The sequence below is a fragment of the Octodon degus genome, unplaced genomic scaffold (genome assembly GCF_000260255.1).
Source record: "Octodon degus isolate 3935 unplaced genomic scaffold, OctDeg1.0 scaffold00267, whole genome shotgun sequence".
Classification (NCBI taxonomy): domain Eukaryota; kingdom Metazoa; phylum Chordata; class Mammalia; order Rodentia; family Octodontidae; genus Octodon; species Octodon degus.
The window spans coordinates 1,664,897-1,682,501 of NW_004524843.1; the positions used below are offsets into that span (position 1 = coordinate 1,664,897).

Here is a 17,605-nt window from a genome sequence, read left to right on the forward strand (position 1 = left end):
GATACAATTTAAATATACAAAATGATCATATTCATGACAGGTTATTTGTGTCTCAGTATGATATATGTTGGTTTCTATACTTTATGACACATGAGCATTATATAAATTTGAGTGTGCACAAATAAAATTCTTTGGGACACAGACATGTTTATTCACTTATATCCTATCTATGGCCTTTTTCTTTTATAGATTTTATGTTTTTATATTTACTTTTTTATTTTAGCTTATGAGTAGATGTTTATAGTAAATCCTGTTTATATTCCTTGGAGGAAGTTGGTACGTGCACACAACATATCTTTATTCCTTTTTCAGCCCCCTTTCCTCCCCTCCCTCTCCTCTACCCATTTGTTGATCCCTTTTTTATAGGATAATAGCTGAGCTGAATGATTAACATAACAACCTTATTTCTCCTAAATCCCAATATACCTATTATCTGGCCCTTTACAGGAAAAGTTTGCCAGCTAGTAGTCCTTAGCCTCTCATTTACACATCAATCTGCATAGCTTCATAGCTCCCTAATTAAGACCTTACATCTGCTCTCATTTTGTTCTTTGTATTGGTTGGTAAAGACTTTCATGCTTGTAAGTAGGAGAAAATTGAGATGAGAAGTTCATCTCCATTCTCAAGTCCACCATGGTGGCTTATCTCAGTGGTCATTTTAGCATCAAATTCTCCATCAATAATCTCAGAAGATAGAGTTATGGTAATAGACACACAAACATAGTTAGGTACCTCCACTTCCCACTACCTTGAAAAGAAAGGTTGCTGATTTCTTTTTCTTTATTTTAAAGAGTAAAAACAAAAATGAAAGCAAATAATTAGAACAAAGACAGAAACAGAACAATATAAAGCAACATAAATGCTAAAGAATTTCAAAACAAGAAGATTAACACACACTATATTACATACTGTTATCAAATTTGTTGCTCCAATTACCATATATAGGTATTTAAACAGATAATAATAATAATAGCTAAGACATTAGAGATGGTACACAGTTAAAGCAAAAAGATGAAAGATAATTCAACCATAGTTATAGCATTGCACATTGCTGTCTTCAATGTAGTTGTTTAGATTATAGATATTAGGATGTACAGTTAGGCAAATATAAATTTAAAACATTAACATCTACTTTCAAAAAACTGATAGAAATCAGCACTATAATCATCCCAGCTATCTTGTATATATACTTACATGGTTTTCCCCCTTCTTTTTTTTCCTGTCTTCTTTCCTTTCCCTCATTTCCATTGTTCATTGCTTATGTACAGTTTCTTGTCCATTTTACTATCTCTATTGTACCTCTCAGATTTTATTTATTCTTTCAGGTTCTTTTACTAGGGAGATGATACAATGCTTACACATGTGGGTCTGATTTATTTCACTTATGAGTACAGCCTCTAGTTGCTTCCATTTACCTATAAAAGCCTCAAGTTTATCTATCTTCATAGCTGAGTAATACTCGATTGCATAAAAATACCATACCTTTTTTATCCATTCCTCAGTTGAAGGATGTTTGGGTTGTTTCCAGGATTTAGGTATTACAAATTGTACTGCTATTAACAAGGGTGCACATAATCACTGTGGTGTGAGATTTTAAGCTCTTCTGCAAAAATACCCAGGAGGGGAATAGCTGGCTTGACTGGGACTTCTAATCCTAGTTTTTAAGGAGTCTTCACACTGCTTTCCACAGTGGTTGCACCAGTCTACATACCCACCAACAGTGGAGAAGAGTTCCATTTTTCCCACAGCCTCGCCCACATTTATTATTAGTTGACTTCTTTATGATAGCCATTCTTGCTGGAGTAAGATGATATCTCAGTGTTGTGTTAATTTGCATTTCTCAAATGCCCAGTGCTGCAGAACACTTTTTCATCTACTTTTTTGAATTTCTTTTGTATTTCTTCCTCTGAGAAGTTTGTATTCCTGATTTATTTTTGTTTGTTTGTTCTTTTAAACTCCCTTGTACAAAGTATCAGATAAGGAAAAAAAATACATCCATCAAATCACATATTAAATGATAGTGTGTCAAAAATATCAGTAAATTATGAAATGCAAATTACATTATTACTGTTTAAAAATATGCAACACAATTACCATTTTGTAATAACTGATAATCCTTGAGTTATGAGCAAATATTCTAGTTTTGTATGAGAGCTGAAATCTTTCTTTATTTTGTATTTTATTTATTTATTTATTTATTTATTTATTTATTTATTTATTTTTGTGGAACCAGGGATTGAACTCAGGCCCTTGCACTTGCCAGGGAAGCATTTATTCCACTGAGTCTTCTCCTCGGCCTGCTGAAATCTTCCTAATGATGCAGTAAAACATTTTTCTTGGTTCTCTTGAACTTAAGTTTTGTAAATGCCTAAAAATATAGTTTATTTCTTATAAAATTTTGACGCAAACATAGTGATGTAATCAGAAGAATAAATTATAAAAGTGTGCTACACAAAAGCAATCAGAAATATTTTATATATTTTTATTTGGTGAGGCATGCATAAAAGGTAGATTTTTTGGAGTTTTGCCAATTATTTCTTCAATATTTTTCAATACTTTCCCTATGAAAAACATGTACATAGACATTGCTTCATATTATTTAAGTAGAGAGATGAAAATATCTATGATCAAATCTTTCTCTTCAATATATTTATAGTCTAATAGAGCAGAGAAAATTGGTATAAAAAGTGACCAAGATTAAAAGTGGTCTTGACAGAAAAAAGTTTCGCCCAGGGATTCAAAAAAAGCATCTGAAGCTGGTGTTTAAAGGATATGTAATATGGTATTTGAGCTTGAGGACTGCTATCCTCAAGATAACACTACCCTGCTTTGTCAAAGATAATGCTTCTCCTGAAAGGCAAGATACCCTTATGCTAAACATAGAAGGGCGCCTTAGGGATTGTTTTCTACATATAGTCTTGCTGAGGACTGGTTCAGAGCATCACTCATTAGCTACCTACCCATGATAATAAAAAGCAGAGCTATCTGTTGGCAACTAAAGTTAAGTAATGTAAAAATTACTGGTAGCATAGAATATGTCCTTGATATAATCTTAGATTTGAGTTAGATGATAAACTGATCCATTGGGGGAGTTTTTTGTTTGTTTTTTTTTTTGTTTTGTTTTTCTCATTTGTGTATTTGGTACAGGGTCGCACTACTCAGCTTGTGCTCATAGTAATCCTGTTTTCAGCAGCCCCAGCACTGGGATTATGGCCGTGAGTCATTACGCCTGGTCTCTGTGGCTAGCTCAGTACATCCGGGATGAGGTCAGTGCTGCATACAGTGCAGGGGATTCAACCCTGGTCCCTGTGCTTGCCTAAGAGGTGCTTAGTCCACTGAGCTGTCTCACCAGCACTTTTTAATGAATTTTGATGGAAAGGTATTATTGAATCTCTTCTCAGTGAACATGAGCATATTATTGTAAAGGGATTCTCCTAGCACTTTCAAGGACTAAGGAGACTAATACTGTGAAACAGACTTTTAGGCCCTTATCAATAATTCTATCAAAGATCTGGGAATATAACTCAGAGGCACAATGCCTGCCTAGCAAGTACAAGGTTCTGAGTTTCATTTTTGGTACCAAAACAAATATAATAAAAGAAAAATAATAATCTTATCAAAACACAAATATATCAGACACATATTTCATTTTGAAATCTATTTTTCAATGAGAATAATGACCAAAACTAAACTAGTTTGAGACTCCTTGATAATAATTTTAAATGATTCCCATCTTCCCTCCCTAGAAGCTTCTTTGGCTCAGTTTCAATCTTGTTTTTTATGTTTAACATTTCTGACAAATTGTTTTAGGGGTGGCCCAGATCAAGTTGTGTTCCTTTTCCTCAAGTGTAATTTTGATTTTTCTAAATGAGACATAGATTATTTTAGTCACAAAGACACTTAAATCAATGGGTAATTCAATTACCTTTTAGTTTCTTATATAAAATAATATTAACATAAAACTTTTCTATGTTAATATTATATGTATTTTATGCATTTTTTTTTTACTTCTGGGAAAATTATTTTTGTTAAAAAAAAAAAGTTGAGTTAACCCAGACCCCTGTTTCAGAAGAAAAAAGACACTTTTGCTCACAAATAGGAATTTGCTTCAAAAGTAGAGACTGTCGTGACCTATTTTATAACCTCTTCCAGGACCAAAAAGACAGACAATGAAACCATCTAACCAGTATTATTATCTCACATTAGTCATATTTTCAGGGTAGTCTGTACTCTATGCTTGTTACATTAAGTGGCAAGTCAGTTTGATACCTGGACAAAATATTTCTAAATGGGGGCTAGGTAAGTATTTTACACTCCTTATTCCAACAAGCAGTACTCATATTCTGAGAAAAAGGGTAGAGATTTTGACCTGAATGGTTCAGCACCATAAACAATAATCCAATTTTCTTGTTCAATTGATTTCTCAAAGCTGGAAAATAATAATTAATAGCTGAATGTTAGGAAAAAATGTTAATTCAAGAAAAAGAAATGGAACAAACATCTCTTGATACAGAAATGAACTTAAAACTGATGAAGTTATAATGTTGAAGGGGCATTTTCTTCTCCCCAGGGTAATTCTTTCTGGGTAGAGTTGACCTTCTGCTCCCTAGAGCACTCAGAAGCTACTATATGGAGAGAGTGTTGAGGAGTCTAATTTGTACTTTGGACTGTATTTCAGAAAATTATCCTTATTTCTTTCATTTCCTGTCTGCCCCCTTCTCCACCCCCTTCCAACCTGATGCAGGTCCTCAACCTGTTTCTTGCTTTACTACTGAGTTCATTTAGCTCTGACAATCTAACAGCACTCGATGAAGACCCGGATGCAAACAACCTCCAGATTGCTGTGGCCAGAATAAAAAAGGGAATAGATTATGTGAAACAGCTCGCACGTGAGTTTATCCTAAAAGCATTTTCAAAAAAGCCAAAGGTTTCCCAGGAGCTAAGGCAAACAGAAGATCTAAACGGCAAAATGGAAAACTACATCTCTAGCCGTACTCTTGCTGAAATGAACAAAGATCTCATTTTCCGTAATGAAAGAAGCAGTGGCTTTGGAAGTAGCATGGACAGAAATTTGATGGAAGAAAGTGATTATCAATCATTTATTCATAATCCTAGTCTCACAGTGACAGTACCTATTGCCCCTGGGGAATCTGATTTGGAAAATATGAATACTGAGGATCTTAGTAGCGATTCTGACAGTGACTATAGCAAAGAGGTAAGATTGCTTTATACATGTTGTTTCATATTATTAACTTTCTTGAAATAAATAGACATTTCAGATGCCTCCTGCCCTCAGTTCTATCAAGTGTCACATATATATTGATAGAAAGTTGTGTGTGTGTGTGTGTGTGTGCGCGTGAGTGTGTGCATGTGTGTGTGAAGTTTCACATGGTAAACTTTTCTCACTAATTTAACATTGCCTAGCGGTATTTGAAACCACCAGGCATCTCTGGGTCTTCCAAGCTTTCACCTCATGCTTGTTGCAAGTCATAAAGTCACATACCATCTCCATCTGTACGGTCTGTTGAACGCACCTCTCCTCTTCTCTGTTATTGTGTGCACTGTCTGCCTAACCATTGCCAGTAGAGTTCCAATGGGCCTTCTGCTTTCATTTTCCATCTACTCTACACTTATTAATTTGCCTCAGATTCCATCCCACCCATGCCATATTTTTGATGAACCCATGGTCCCAAAAGCCCCCTGTGTACACAATGTGTGTATGCAGGAGCTTCATCTTAGGACCCCAGAGGGATTTTACCGGTATGTGCTGTCGTGCCCACTGCAGCTCCAGTCCCTATGCCAAGCCAATTTCCTTCTAGGCCATACACACTTGTTACTCTGTGAATTTGCTTGTGACTTCCTTCTTCAAGTCCTGTATACATACTTCAAGACCCAAAGCTCAAATTTTTCATCTGTGAAATTATTTCCTGAATCATGGTGTATACTAATACGTGTAAATGAATAATGGTCATCTCTCTCCAACATGTTACCTATTGCGTCCTTTTGAATCTCTGCTCAAGTAGTAGACGGACTCACTTTGAATCCCACACAAATTTGTAACTCTTCCTTATTTTAAAATGAGCATTGTATTTTAATTTTTTGAGAAATCATCACATAGCACTGTAAACTCATTGAGAATAGAAAGTTCCTTGAAGTTGTATCTCTTCCTTTCTTACTTTTTTCTGTATATCTTTAGTCAAGTCAAGGTAATATTGAATTGCAGTTTGATTAATATGAAATACAATTACCATAAGAGAATAATATTTAAGTCATTATCTTGTTGCCTTAAAACTTCAAGATATTATTGAAAAATACTATTTTTTTCTCCAGGTTATATTAAAAATTATTTGACCAATTTTTACAAATACCTTTTATCTTTTCAACCTTGTTAAGGCCTTCACTCCATGAATTTATTGTGGATTTGGAAAAAATTATAGAATAATGATGACCAATACACAGTCATATGTATATACATAAAATTCATAGATAGGCAGATATGTACAGACAGATAGATAGATAGACAGACAGACAGATAGATAGAACCATTATATTTTACTAAATAGTGAGAAAATGACTAAATGAAAAATATATGTTCCTAGGTAGTCCAAAAAATTATTTCAAATATGGCAAAGGAATATGATATGATGTAAGTTCTGATATCATAGTGCTGGTCTATCTTTTTAAATTGGTGTTTTCAGTTGTAGAGTATTTGATAAAAGAAATGCACCATTTTAAGCTTCCATAAAATTACTTTGCCACCTATCACATCCTAAAAATATGAAATTTAGTTCTCTATGAACTGAGCTGTCCAAAGGTCAGTGGATAATATTGCCCACCTCCGGATTATTGTTTATTTTTCTCATAAACAATGTGTTCATATCTCTTTACTAAAAAGACACATTATTATTCTACTCATTTCTGTGTTCTGCACATGATAATGTACAAGAGTTAGAGAATGTAAAAAAGACTACACAAGCTAATCTTTTTAAATCATTTAACATAGAGTTTAAGACAAGCAAATCCTTAAAAATGAGCTTTATGATAACTAGTGAAGGCATCATTGTTGCCATGTAAGTGTTCAGTTTCTTACGTGGTACAACTGACATACAATTAGGGACTTTGAAAATTTGTCCTTCTTCAAAGATATTTTCTATTGTCTATCTCAATGTGTCCTGTTAAGTCCATTCAAGCCTCCTTGACATTCTGCTGGAATTGAGTGATGGGTTCATGATCTGTAGGAAATGTTACATAGCACAGAATTATTAAACTGTGGCTACCAGTGAAAATCAAGGTCTAGTGTCTTTCTCATTACTTTAGTTTGGAATATCATTGCATGAGTTTTGGATTTTGCTTGTCTCTCAAATTAAGACTCCTAAAGTATGCGAACTTCAGTAACTTACCTAAGATGTCTCATCTTCATGCAGACATTCCCTGGCCTAATTCTCATAACTTTAGCTCCTAATTTAGTTTCCAAATTCTTAAATTGCTTAATCCATATCTTGTAACATTCTTCTTTTTCTGTCTTTCAAATTTGTGAAATAGTGCCTGACACATTCCAGGGACTTTATAAGTCAAAGAGGCTAGCTGGTCTTGACAGTCTAAGGCAAAGTAACTTCTAATTTTATACATACAGGTCATTTAAGTCTTAACCACAGTGTAAGAAGGAGAGTGGATAAGAATATAACTTCGAAGAAAATACATTGGCCTCATATTCCAGCTGTTATGCTTATTAAATCAATGATCTTGAAAAATTTATAAAAGACTTGTTTCAATTTATATGTCTAGAAAATAGAATTATAATGATTCTAATCAACTGACATGATTCAAATCTACTGACAACTCCTATCAAAAAGTGTTCAAATGAACATTTAGTTGAAGCCCAGGATTAAATACTTGCACACACATACTTAATGATTATTAGGCACAGAAATTAAGAGAGGGGGCATGAGATAGGCCAGGGGTCACAATTTTAGTAAATGCAAACCATATGAAGAGCTTGCTCCCAAGGCCTGTTGTGCACCTTATCCTGTGATTTCCCTGCCCACAGCTGGCTGGAACTTCAGAAGCCACAGAGGTCTTATCAATAGTGTTCCAGGTGGCTACTGTGAAGGACTGCATTGTCATGAAAAATGAGTTCAACTTCCTCCTTGGCTTGGATACAAGGTCCTGAAATACTGTATTGGTCAATTTTCTCATTGCTAGACAAAATATCTGATATCCAGAATTTAAAGGAGGAGAGGTTTATTTGGTTTGTAGCTCCAGACAATTTAGTCCATGGTCAGCTTGCTTCAAGGCAAAAATATGGAGCAAAGTGGACCAAAGATGCTTAGTTTATGGCAGAACAGGAAAACAGTGCCAGGAACATGTGTAGTGCCTAAAATCACCTCCATGACCCTCCCTGATACACCAAGAAGTATGCTTTCCTATCTACTGGATATTTTTAGGCTAATCAAGTTGATATAATTAAGCTAACATTACAAATATTATTTTTATGCAAAAAAAATTAGATAGGTCCCTGGTTGTCCATTTAAGTACCTGAATTTTGAACAAAGGGAAAGAACATCACTGATCTTCAGTTTTTCTTGCTTTATCCTCAAAACTCCTTTCTTTAGGCCTAGAATCCTGTTTTCTCTCAGCCAATGGAGGAGACATTTCAGTTCTCTTCTAGTGTCAACTCGCAGTTCAGCAGGTCTCCTTTTTGAGCTGATAGTTAAAGATACCCTCCAGAATCAAGTAAAACTATTTTATAGTAAAACATTTTATCTGAAATGAGTTCAACTAAAGGGCTTAGTCAGATATCTTAAAACAGGTCAGAGGAAACCATGGGCAATAGGACATCCACATTTGTCTGAGATACAGCCTGTCTCTATCAAGAAAGATCTGTCATCTCAGTTGAACCCATCAGAATAGGACTCCCCACTGTTCTCAGAGTGTAAACACAGTTAATGGCTCCTCTCCTCAGCCTCCCATTGAGTACAGTGCAGTCCTCTAATCACCCTGCAAACAACAGCGTACTCCACAGACTTTTACTATTAGCATTATAGGCCTCAAATGAAGCATGAAATGTACCATTTCATTCAATAAATATTTATTGCTGCCTACAGTGTCCCAGGCACTATGTTGAATTGCTGAAGGAATAAAATGTCCTGGTTTAATCCACATGCAATAATTTAATATCTGGCTACGTGTACAAGCTAAAACATAACAGTTCAGGGATACACAAAGCCCTGAATTCTTTTAAATGTATGTATTTCCTAGAAATTATCATATTAGCTTTTATATTGGACTGATTTTTATACCTATAATTCATTTTTTCAAGTTTAGGTGACTATTGCTTTTCATTCATTCCATACTACTTATTTTATGCATTACAGTGTTTGTTGTCTGCACATATTCATTTCTGAATATCTACTTATATAAGGTATAATAATGCATTATAATAATGTGCCTTCAATTAAATCATTGATAGATATGACACACACTGCTGGACCAAACTCAGACCCTTGTGGTTATTCCCTAATGCATTCTTCTCTGGGGAGAGAGGTTCAAGGCCTAACTGACCCTGACTTAGAAGCATCACCGAACCCCAGCTAGTGAGTTCTGAAGCTTCTTGTTGGTCAGTGTGACTTACTGTATTATTATAGAAAAATATTGATCTGTCATCAGTTCTTTTAAGACAAACATGTTCCTCTCAAATGAGTTTAAATACCCAGAATATGAAGATCAAGAATTAATGAGGTAGACATAGCCAATAAATCATCAGAAAGGAAAATTAGGGTGCAATTAGTAGCACAATACTAGAATTCCAGTGAATAAGCATAAAACATGTAATGACAATGTAATAATATTTGACCTCAAATTGCACAATTAAGGAACAGAAAATAATTATATTTCCTTTCCATGATATATAACACGCTGGTGAAAACTTGTGGTTCAAACTTTAAAAAGTCCCATACAAACAAAGGACTAATAGCACCTTCTCTTAGTCTTTTTAAGTCTCAGTTATCTATAAGTAGAAATTAACTATATGTACTATCTAGGGATGTCATGAAGAGAACATTTGTATAATGGGAGTCAAGGTAGCTAATGTCTGTCTTTTTCATTGAATGTGTTGTGTCTTGTGTGTGCGTATGTATACACTCGCTTTCTTCTTTTTGCATCTAGGTGTCCAGTGTTACATGTAACCAAGTGTCTTCTTATTCCTTATGGTCCCTGTCATGTAGTAATCACTCTAGAGCATGGGTTTTACTACTCTTAATCATTATTCCTGTATGAAAATGAATTCCCTTATAAATTATTACTATCATTCCTATATGAAAGTTTTGAAAGAATTGTATGGTAGTATTTTTATGTTCTAAGAGATGCAGACACCGTATATACTGGAAAACTCGTGAGTCCATTATAATGCCATATTTTGAAATCATCCACTAATCAGGAAGTAAGGTTTTAATTTGAATGTTATAAAATAAGTTGCACAGGGGCTGGGGAGATGGCTCAGTAGACTATGTGCTTCCCTGGCAAGCGCAAGGGTCTGAGTTCAAGCCCCAGTTCTGCCAAAAAATAAATTAATTAGTTCATTAAAATAAAATAAGTTGAACAATAAGAAACTGCAAATATTTAATTATTTTTTAAATCTGTGTAGAGATTTCACGTGGTTCAGTGTACTATACAGGAAATGAAAAATAAGACATGAAGTTTATGAACATAATCCATTACTAATTTCATAAATATTTGGTCACTAAGAAGTTTTTTCACTTATTTCTTATTTTTATGCATAGTGCAGAATATATTTAAAAATTCTATGTCTATCTACCCAGCATAATTATAGTCATAAAGTTCTTTGCTCTCCTTAATTACACCTGTCAAAAATTTTGGTCTCAAAAAGGCCATGTTAAAACTTCATGTACATATATCGAAGGTAAGTAGTAAGAAATTTCACCATATGGACATTTATAGTGTAGTAGTTTTCACCAAAGATAAATATGAGACTACTTATAAAATAGAGCAGAGCAAAGTGTGGCCCCTAACAGGACCATAAGCCAGTCCTTTGAGGAACCATTGAGGAAGGGACTGTAATTCATCCGAAAACAAGGGAAAAGGGATGACAGTAGTGCTGCCCCTAAAGTGTGGAGATAAATTACTGGGCACATATTGTGCGGAAGGAAATCTCAGACAGAGGAACAAACCCTCATATTGCGCACTTGATTCACTCATGCGTTTATTTATCTATTAAAAATTTGAAAGCATTATCCTTGGAAAGACATAAATATGCTTTCTTGAGATGAAATGCATTCATTTTATTGATTTGATAACAAGTTGCTTAAATATTTATAGTAATCAAGGTTAAATATTTTGTAGCTCTTTATGATAACTGTGCTTTTAACTACGATGTTAATGGAACTATCTCTTTTCAGATTTTGTTATCAACAATTTCTTTTCAAAGAGGCAGTTACTCTCTTTGCCAAAAGGGAAATTTTAATTTTACTTATAATTGAACTTTGGAAAATATAATAATGTTTTCCAGAAATGCATTTGACTTGGTAAGATTTGGGTATAAACTATGGTTGTGTTTTTTGAGGAAACTGATCTTTGATCTTTCTATGCATAATTTTTTAATGCCTTTTAATACAGGATCTTACAGGGCCTCACCATGCATATTGGACTCGTGATCCTGTCTTCAGCTTCCCAAGAGCTGGGATTACAGGCACGTGCCACCATGCCTGGTCTCAGGCCCCTTTCAGTGGGCCTGGGGCCAGGGCGGCACCACATTCTGGGGATTGAACCCCCGTCCCCAAGCCTGCCTAAGCAGGCACTTTAGTCTGTTGAGCTATCTGGCTGATCCTTAGATTACTTTTAAAATCACCTTTTAGGTTACATCCAAAACTTTTGAAAAATCTTTACCTCTTTATTTGATTTGTTCACTTGCCCCCCAAAATTCTTTTAAATTAATATTGGTCTGATGGATTTATTCATTTATTTATTTTAATTTATGCATTTGATACAGGACTCTACTACACAGCTCATACTGATAGTCATCCTCCTATTTTCAGCCTCTCCAACTCTGGGATTACAGGCATGCAACACCACGCCCATTCTCGGGGCCGGCATGTGGCACCCCTGCCCTCTGAATTTGCCTAAACATTTGCTTGGTCAGCTGAGTTATCTAGCAGCCCTTGGTCTGGCAGATTTAATCAGTGTTTTGAGTTCGTTATGTTCAGATAAATCGGGAAATGTCAATTTGTTAAAATCCTATTTGAAATGATAAAATTATTTGAATATAATTATAAATAAATCAAGAAATGCAAATTTTAGACTATGTTTTATCAAACAATGCATGTTTATTGCCTATTAGTAAATTGCCTATTTTTAAATGCTGTACTGAACAGCAAACAGAATGTGAATGAATTCACACTTTATAGTATCAATTTCCTTGATGACAGAATTATATAAATTTATAATGCTTTTTTAAGTCTATGTTTAATGATATTTAATCTTTGTGTTTTAAATATATTATGTAGCCCTGGGTATATCATATATTTTCAAACATATAACTAATTTCAACTTACATGTACATGACATTAAACATTTAAGCCACGTTGTCTAACCTTTTCCACCGTGCTGTCTTTCTAGATTTCAGTACCTAACCTTATCACTTCTCACAGGGGTAAAATCAAACCGGATCAAGCAAGACTGCAGATCTGTGCTTTAACCAGAGCTATATGTGACCACTTTTACACAGGGTACCTAAAAAACATCATGCATATATGGTATTTTTTTCAGTGTCTTGCATGTTGTCCAGCTACAAAATCTTTCTGCCTGACCCATTGCAAGAAAGTAGAGCCATGTGCAATCGTTCCATGGATGAGATGACATCGCAGCATGTAACCAGGGAAATTCCACCACGCTTTGTCATTCTCTTGATGGCTTCCTTGATGTATCACTCATCCCTTGGGGGCTTTCAAATGCATGACCTGTGGATTTCTTGCTGGATGGAATATTAAAGGAAGAAACACAATGTGACAGAAGCCATGGAGGCAACATTTAATTGAAAAACCTCTGTGAATTTTTAATTTGAGTAGCTTAAATCTCTACTAAAAACAAAGTTTGTAGGCAAATATCTCAGTGATGAACCTAAAGCCTCAGAGCAAGCAAGGCTCACTGCAGTGCTAGCTCTACGTTTACAAATTAAGGACATTTAAAATGCATGCATGTCAGCTGTTTTCTGTGTGTGCATCTAGGAAGTGGGGTGCAGAGGCACAGTGCCCCATTTCTAGTATAAGCTTCAAATACATTTTTCAATGATTTTCAGCAGGGTGCTTACGAGGAATATTTTTTCTAACCAGTTCCATAAGGTATATATCATTTTATTTGCTCATATATAAATGTTACCAATTGAGAGCTAGTAGACACTGCCTATGCATGAAAAATCGTATTTGAAATGTCTAATTTGACTCAAGAAGCAATATTACTCACTGTGAAACTAAGTTGCTGATTATTTGCATAGTCAAACGGGCCTGTAGAAGCCAGGTTTAAATAGAGCATATTACAAAACAAGCTCTGAATCTAGATGTCAATAGTATATAAATCATTATTTCTAAAATTAGGAATACTAACAAAAATCACTTCATTTATATTTCTAAAAAGTAATAAAAACGATATACCACTAAAATATACAATAATATGTTATTATAATCTTATTAGAACTTGTTGAATGAATTATAACTATATTCTGTGGAGACAAACCCACTGTAAAAATCTTGCCTTTTTGTAATCCACATTTTAATTGTTTTGTCATTGTTAAAATGTTTGCATTTTTGTTTTTTTGGTTTTTTTTTTAATGTTTGCATTTTTGGTTACCCATTGTACAGTGGTGAAAGCAAAACTTTATCCTGAAAGCAACATACACTTGATGTATATAACAGGGCTAACAGTTTATGATTAGAAATATTTTAGTGTTTAGTTGATCTGAAGCTAGCTTTCAGACTGGGTAGATGGCTTAGTAGAATAAGCATTTGCATGGCAAACGCAAGGGCCTAAGATCAATCCCCAGTTCTGCCAAATAAATAAATAAATAAATAAATAAATAAATAAATAAATAATGAAGTTAGCTTAAAAGTGCTTTTAAGAGATTTTATTTCAAGTTGATTGTGACCTATAGGCAATATACTTGACAAAAACTATTACTGCACAGCATAGGAAATAGCCTTCAATTAGAAACTGTAACTGTATGGATATAGTATCTATACACATAAGTAAAACATAACATTTCAGAGAATTGGTTTCAGAAATATACTTTGTGTCTACATCTACTTATATGTGTTGTGAATTTATAATTTTTTTAGCAAACAACTATTAGAAAAGATGAGATACATGTCAACAAATGTCCATTAATTGATTAAAAACTCTGTTTCTGAATAGTTTACTTTCACAGAGTGCCTTGAAGTATAGCACTTCGGTACAAACTGCCTATGTGAATGTTAGAAGTCATACATTTCCCATGTAAATCTTGTATTTTACATTATATTTTAATGTTAGAAAGCTCATGTTTAAAAACATATATTATTACATACTTTACAATTCCTTGGAATTTATTCATTGTCTTTCCTGTCTTCATAATGAGTAGTTTGAGAAGACAGCAAAATGGTTGCGATGTTTTGATTTCTACTTTTCTTTCTGAAATTATAAATAAGCATGAATTTAGAATCTACTTGGTAGCCTCACCTTCTCCAGTTTACCTAGACTCTAATTTTCCTGGAGCAGCAGCAATCTTTAAATATCTGTTTCCAAAGTTTTAAAAATACTTCTGATTTGACCTACCATATCTCAGATTCTTAAATACCTATTTTCTAACAAGAGTATAAGAGTTCTGTGACAGTGTGCAGAACTCTTGAATACATGTGGACACTTTGCATTTTAAAAAGTTATCATTGAGTTCCTCTTCCCTGGTTCCTAGAAACAAATCCCAGAGTGGTAGGATACAATCTAAGAAATCTGCAGCTACTTTGGCTTTCCTATTGGGCCAAATTTTGTTGTTCTTGTCTGTTTTATTTTATATTCAAGATCTTATCATTACCATTAGTGTAATAATATTTCTGGAGATCAAAGGCCCTAGGAAGAAGGTGGCTGGCAATAGAGGGGCCTTCAATGAAACCAGTATTTTATTTTAAATTTCCCTGGAGGTAGATGAGATTTGTTCAGTTGATTTCCACGGCACCTGAGACTATACTCCATTTGACCCTGTGAGAGAACTGCATTTCCTACTGGATGAACAGTGACGTCCCAAGAGTCTGCATAGGCTTTTCCAGCAGTAACAGAAAGAGAACAGTAGTGTCAGCCATGTGGATGAGTCACGGCCATCCACATGGCTGACACTGACAAAGGATCTATAATCTGAGGTACAGGATCTCAGGATAATCCTGAGGGGATTTCACTGACCTTATCAGACTCAAAAGCTACAACTCTTGTTGCATAGGTCTTGGTTTATCTTGGTCTTAACCGTCCAGCAGAAAAGTATAAAACTGAAGTATAAGAATTAAAACCATGCTGTTATATTGAGCTGTAGGGGACTCAGGTCAACAATTTCTGACATTGCCAGTGAAGTGGAAGACCCAATACTATTATGGACTACTGGACACTTTTAGAATATTTTGCTGAGTTAACACACCTATAATATTCAAATAACGGAACTAAACAAAAAAAAAGGGATACAGATGAATGTCCATTTTGTATCTGTGTATTCAAAATGGTTAGGATAGATATATAGTTGCATGCCATTAATGAATATAGGGATTTGTTCTAATAGTGTTTGTAAATAGGATATCATATCCGCATCTTGTACAGCAACTAACCACTAGGAAGAATGTATGCAATGTGTTAATTATTGAAACTGTCCTAACAATTTGGCTTGAAACTGTCTCATTGTTATTTGTTTCTCAATAAAATTATGGGGGGAAAAAAGAAAGAGAACAGTAGTAAAGGAAAAATTACATTTCCTCCCCCAACCCCGTTTTTGTACCAGGAATCAAACTCAGAACTTTGCACTTGCCGGGCAGGTGTTGTGCCGCTGAGCTACGACCCCTAGGCCCTCAATTTATTTCCTTTTAAAGCAGGAGCATCATTGCCAGTAATTAGAATATAACTAAACAATTTACTGCAATTTGTAAGTAAACTGACAGTTTTCTGCTAAGTTATTGAAGTATCGTGAAAATCCAGATGGCAAAAACACACCAATGAGCAAGAGCATCTGAATTTCTTTTCTTTCTTTTTTTCTTTAATCTGGGGCATCATGTTTTAAACAGAATCTTGAGAAATTTCACAGGGATTAGGAAAAAAGATAAAGAACTCAGTAATCTAAATAGGGAAAGACACTATAGTTACATGCAAGATAAACAATAAAAATCTTGATACCAATTTTTTAAAAAACCTACAACAAAATAGTGTTTGTGTTTTCCAGAAGAAAAAGCAAGACTTTAATAACTGCAAGGTAGAGAGGAAAATTATTTTCTGTTCTACACCAGAAAAAAATATTTAAAATTCAGATTATTAAACTTGGAGAAACCTAGACTCCTACACAGTAATCAGTGGAATTCTCAAGTATTTGGTCCTTATTCTGTCCTTTCTTATTTTGCCTTTTAATGATGGAGAAACACAATACAGACAGTAAAATACATCATAAATTAAAAATTGATTAACTTTCACCTAATAGATATGCTTTCTTTAATAACTAGCCATGGAATTTGGCTAATCATTAATATTTCCCATACTTTTTCTTTTATGCCAATTCCTCCCATTTGATTCGCTTCTCTCAAACTTCTTGTTATTTGTGTACCTTTGTTTTGATGCCCATGTAAAATAACTATTCATTAAGGAATATCTTCCTTTTGTTGTGTGAAATAGTTGTACAAAATATACTTTTAAGTTACTGTACTTTTTTGTGTGTGTTACTGAGGATTGAACTCAGGACCTTGCACTTGCCAGGCAAGTGCTTATTCTACTGAGCTATCTCCTGAGCCCCCAAGTTACTGTATTTGAGATGGAAGCACCATTTTCTTTGGGAAAGGTTTTCATTGAGTTCTGTGTTTGTGGTATTGCTGTGATTCATGGTTTTCAGCATTTGAGTGTCAGATTGCAGCGTCACTAGATAATCTTATTTCACACTTCTTGGACAAGAAATGACTGGTTGGCATTAACTCTTATACTAACAATAAAATAGTCCTATAATGTTAATGCCTATTTTAGGAAATGTCAGTAATAACTTTGTAAATGACCAAGTTAGGGCATTTTCTAATATGACACCCACATGACTGTCTCGAGGAAACACACCTTCAAAACAATCAAAAGGAAATCCTTGAAGAATAATAATACTTAAACTTGATATTTTCCATAATAGAAAAGTCCTTCTTGGCTACATAAGTTCACACTTAAGGGAAAAAGTGTTTATAAAACTACAAATTTTTTGTATTGAGGACCATGGAAAGCCATATAGAAAGAAAATACTTTTCATATGTGTGCATGTGTGCACACACTGTATTGTGGTTATCCCAAGGAAGCTGAGTCAAGAGAACAGTAAAGTTAACTTTTATCTTCAATTATATGCTTTTCTTTC

General features: G+C 34.3%; 1 protein-coding gene across 6 annotated transcripts in view; it reads left to right on the forward strand.

The window, feature by feature from the left end:
• Positions 1–17,605, forward strand: part of Scn9a (sodium voltage-gated channel alpha subunit 9) — a 112,795-nt gene that overhangs the window by 46,510 nt on the left and 48,680 nt on the right. For all 6 annotated transcript variants that reach the window (XM_023706630.1, XM_004646391.1, XM_023706633.1 and 3 more), the window contains exon 16: positions 4,745–5,215. In XM_023706630.1, the coding sequence (XP_023562398.1) occupies positions 4,745–5,215 (471 nt within the window). The remainder of the gene's footprint in view (positions 1–4,744; positions 5,216–17,605) is intronic.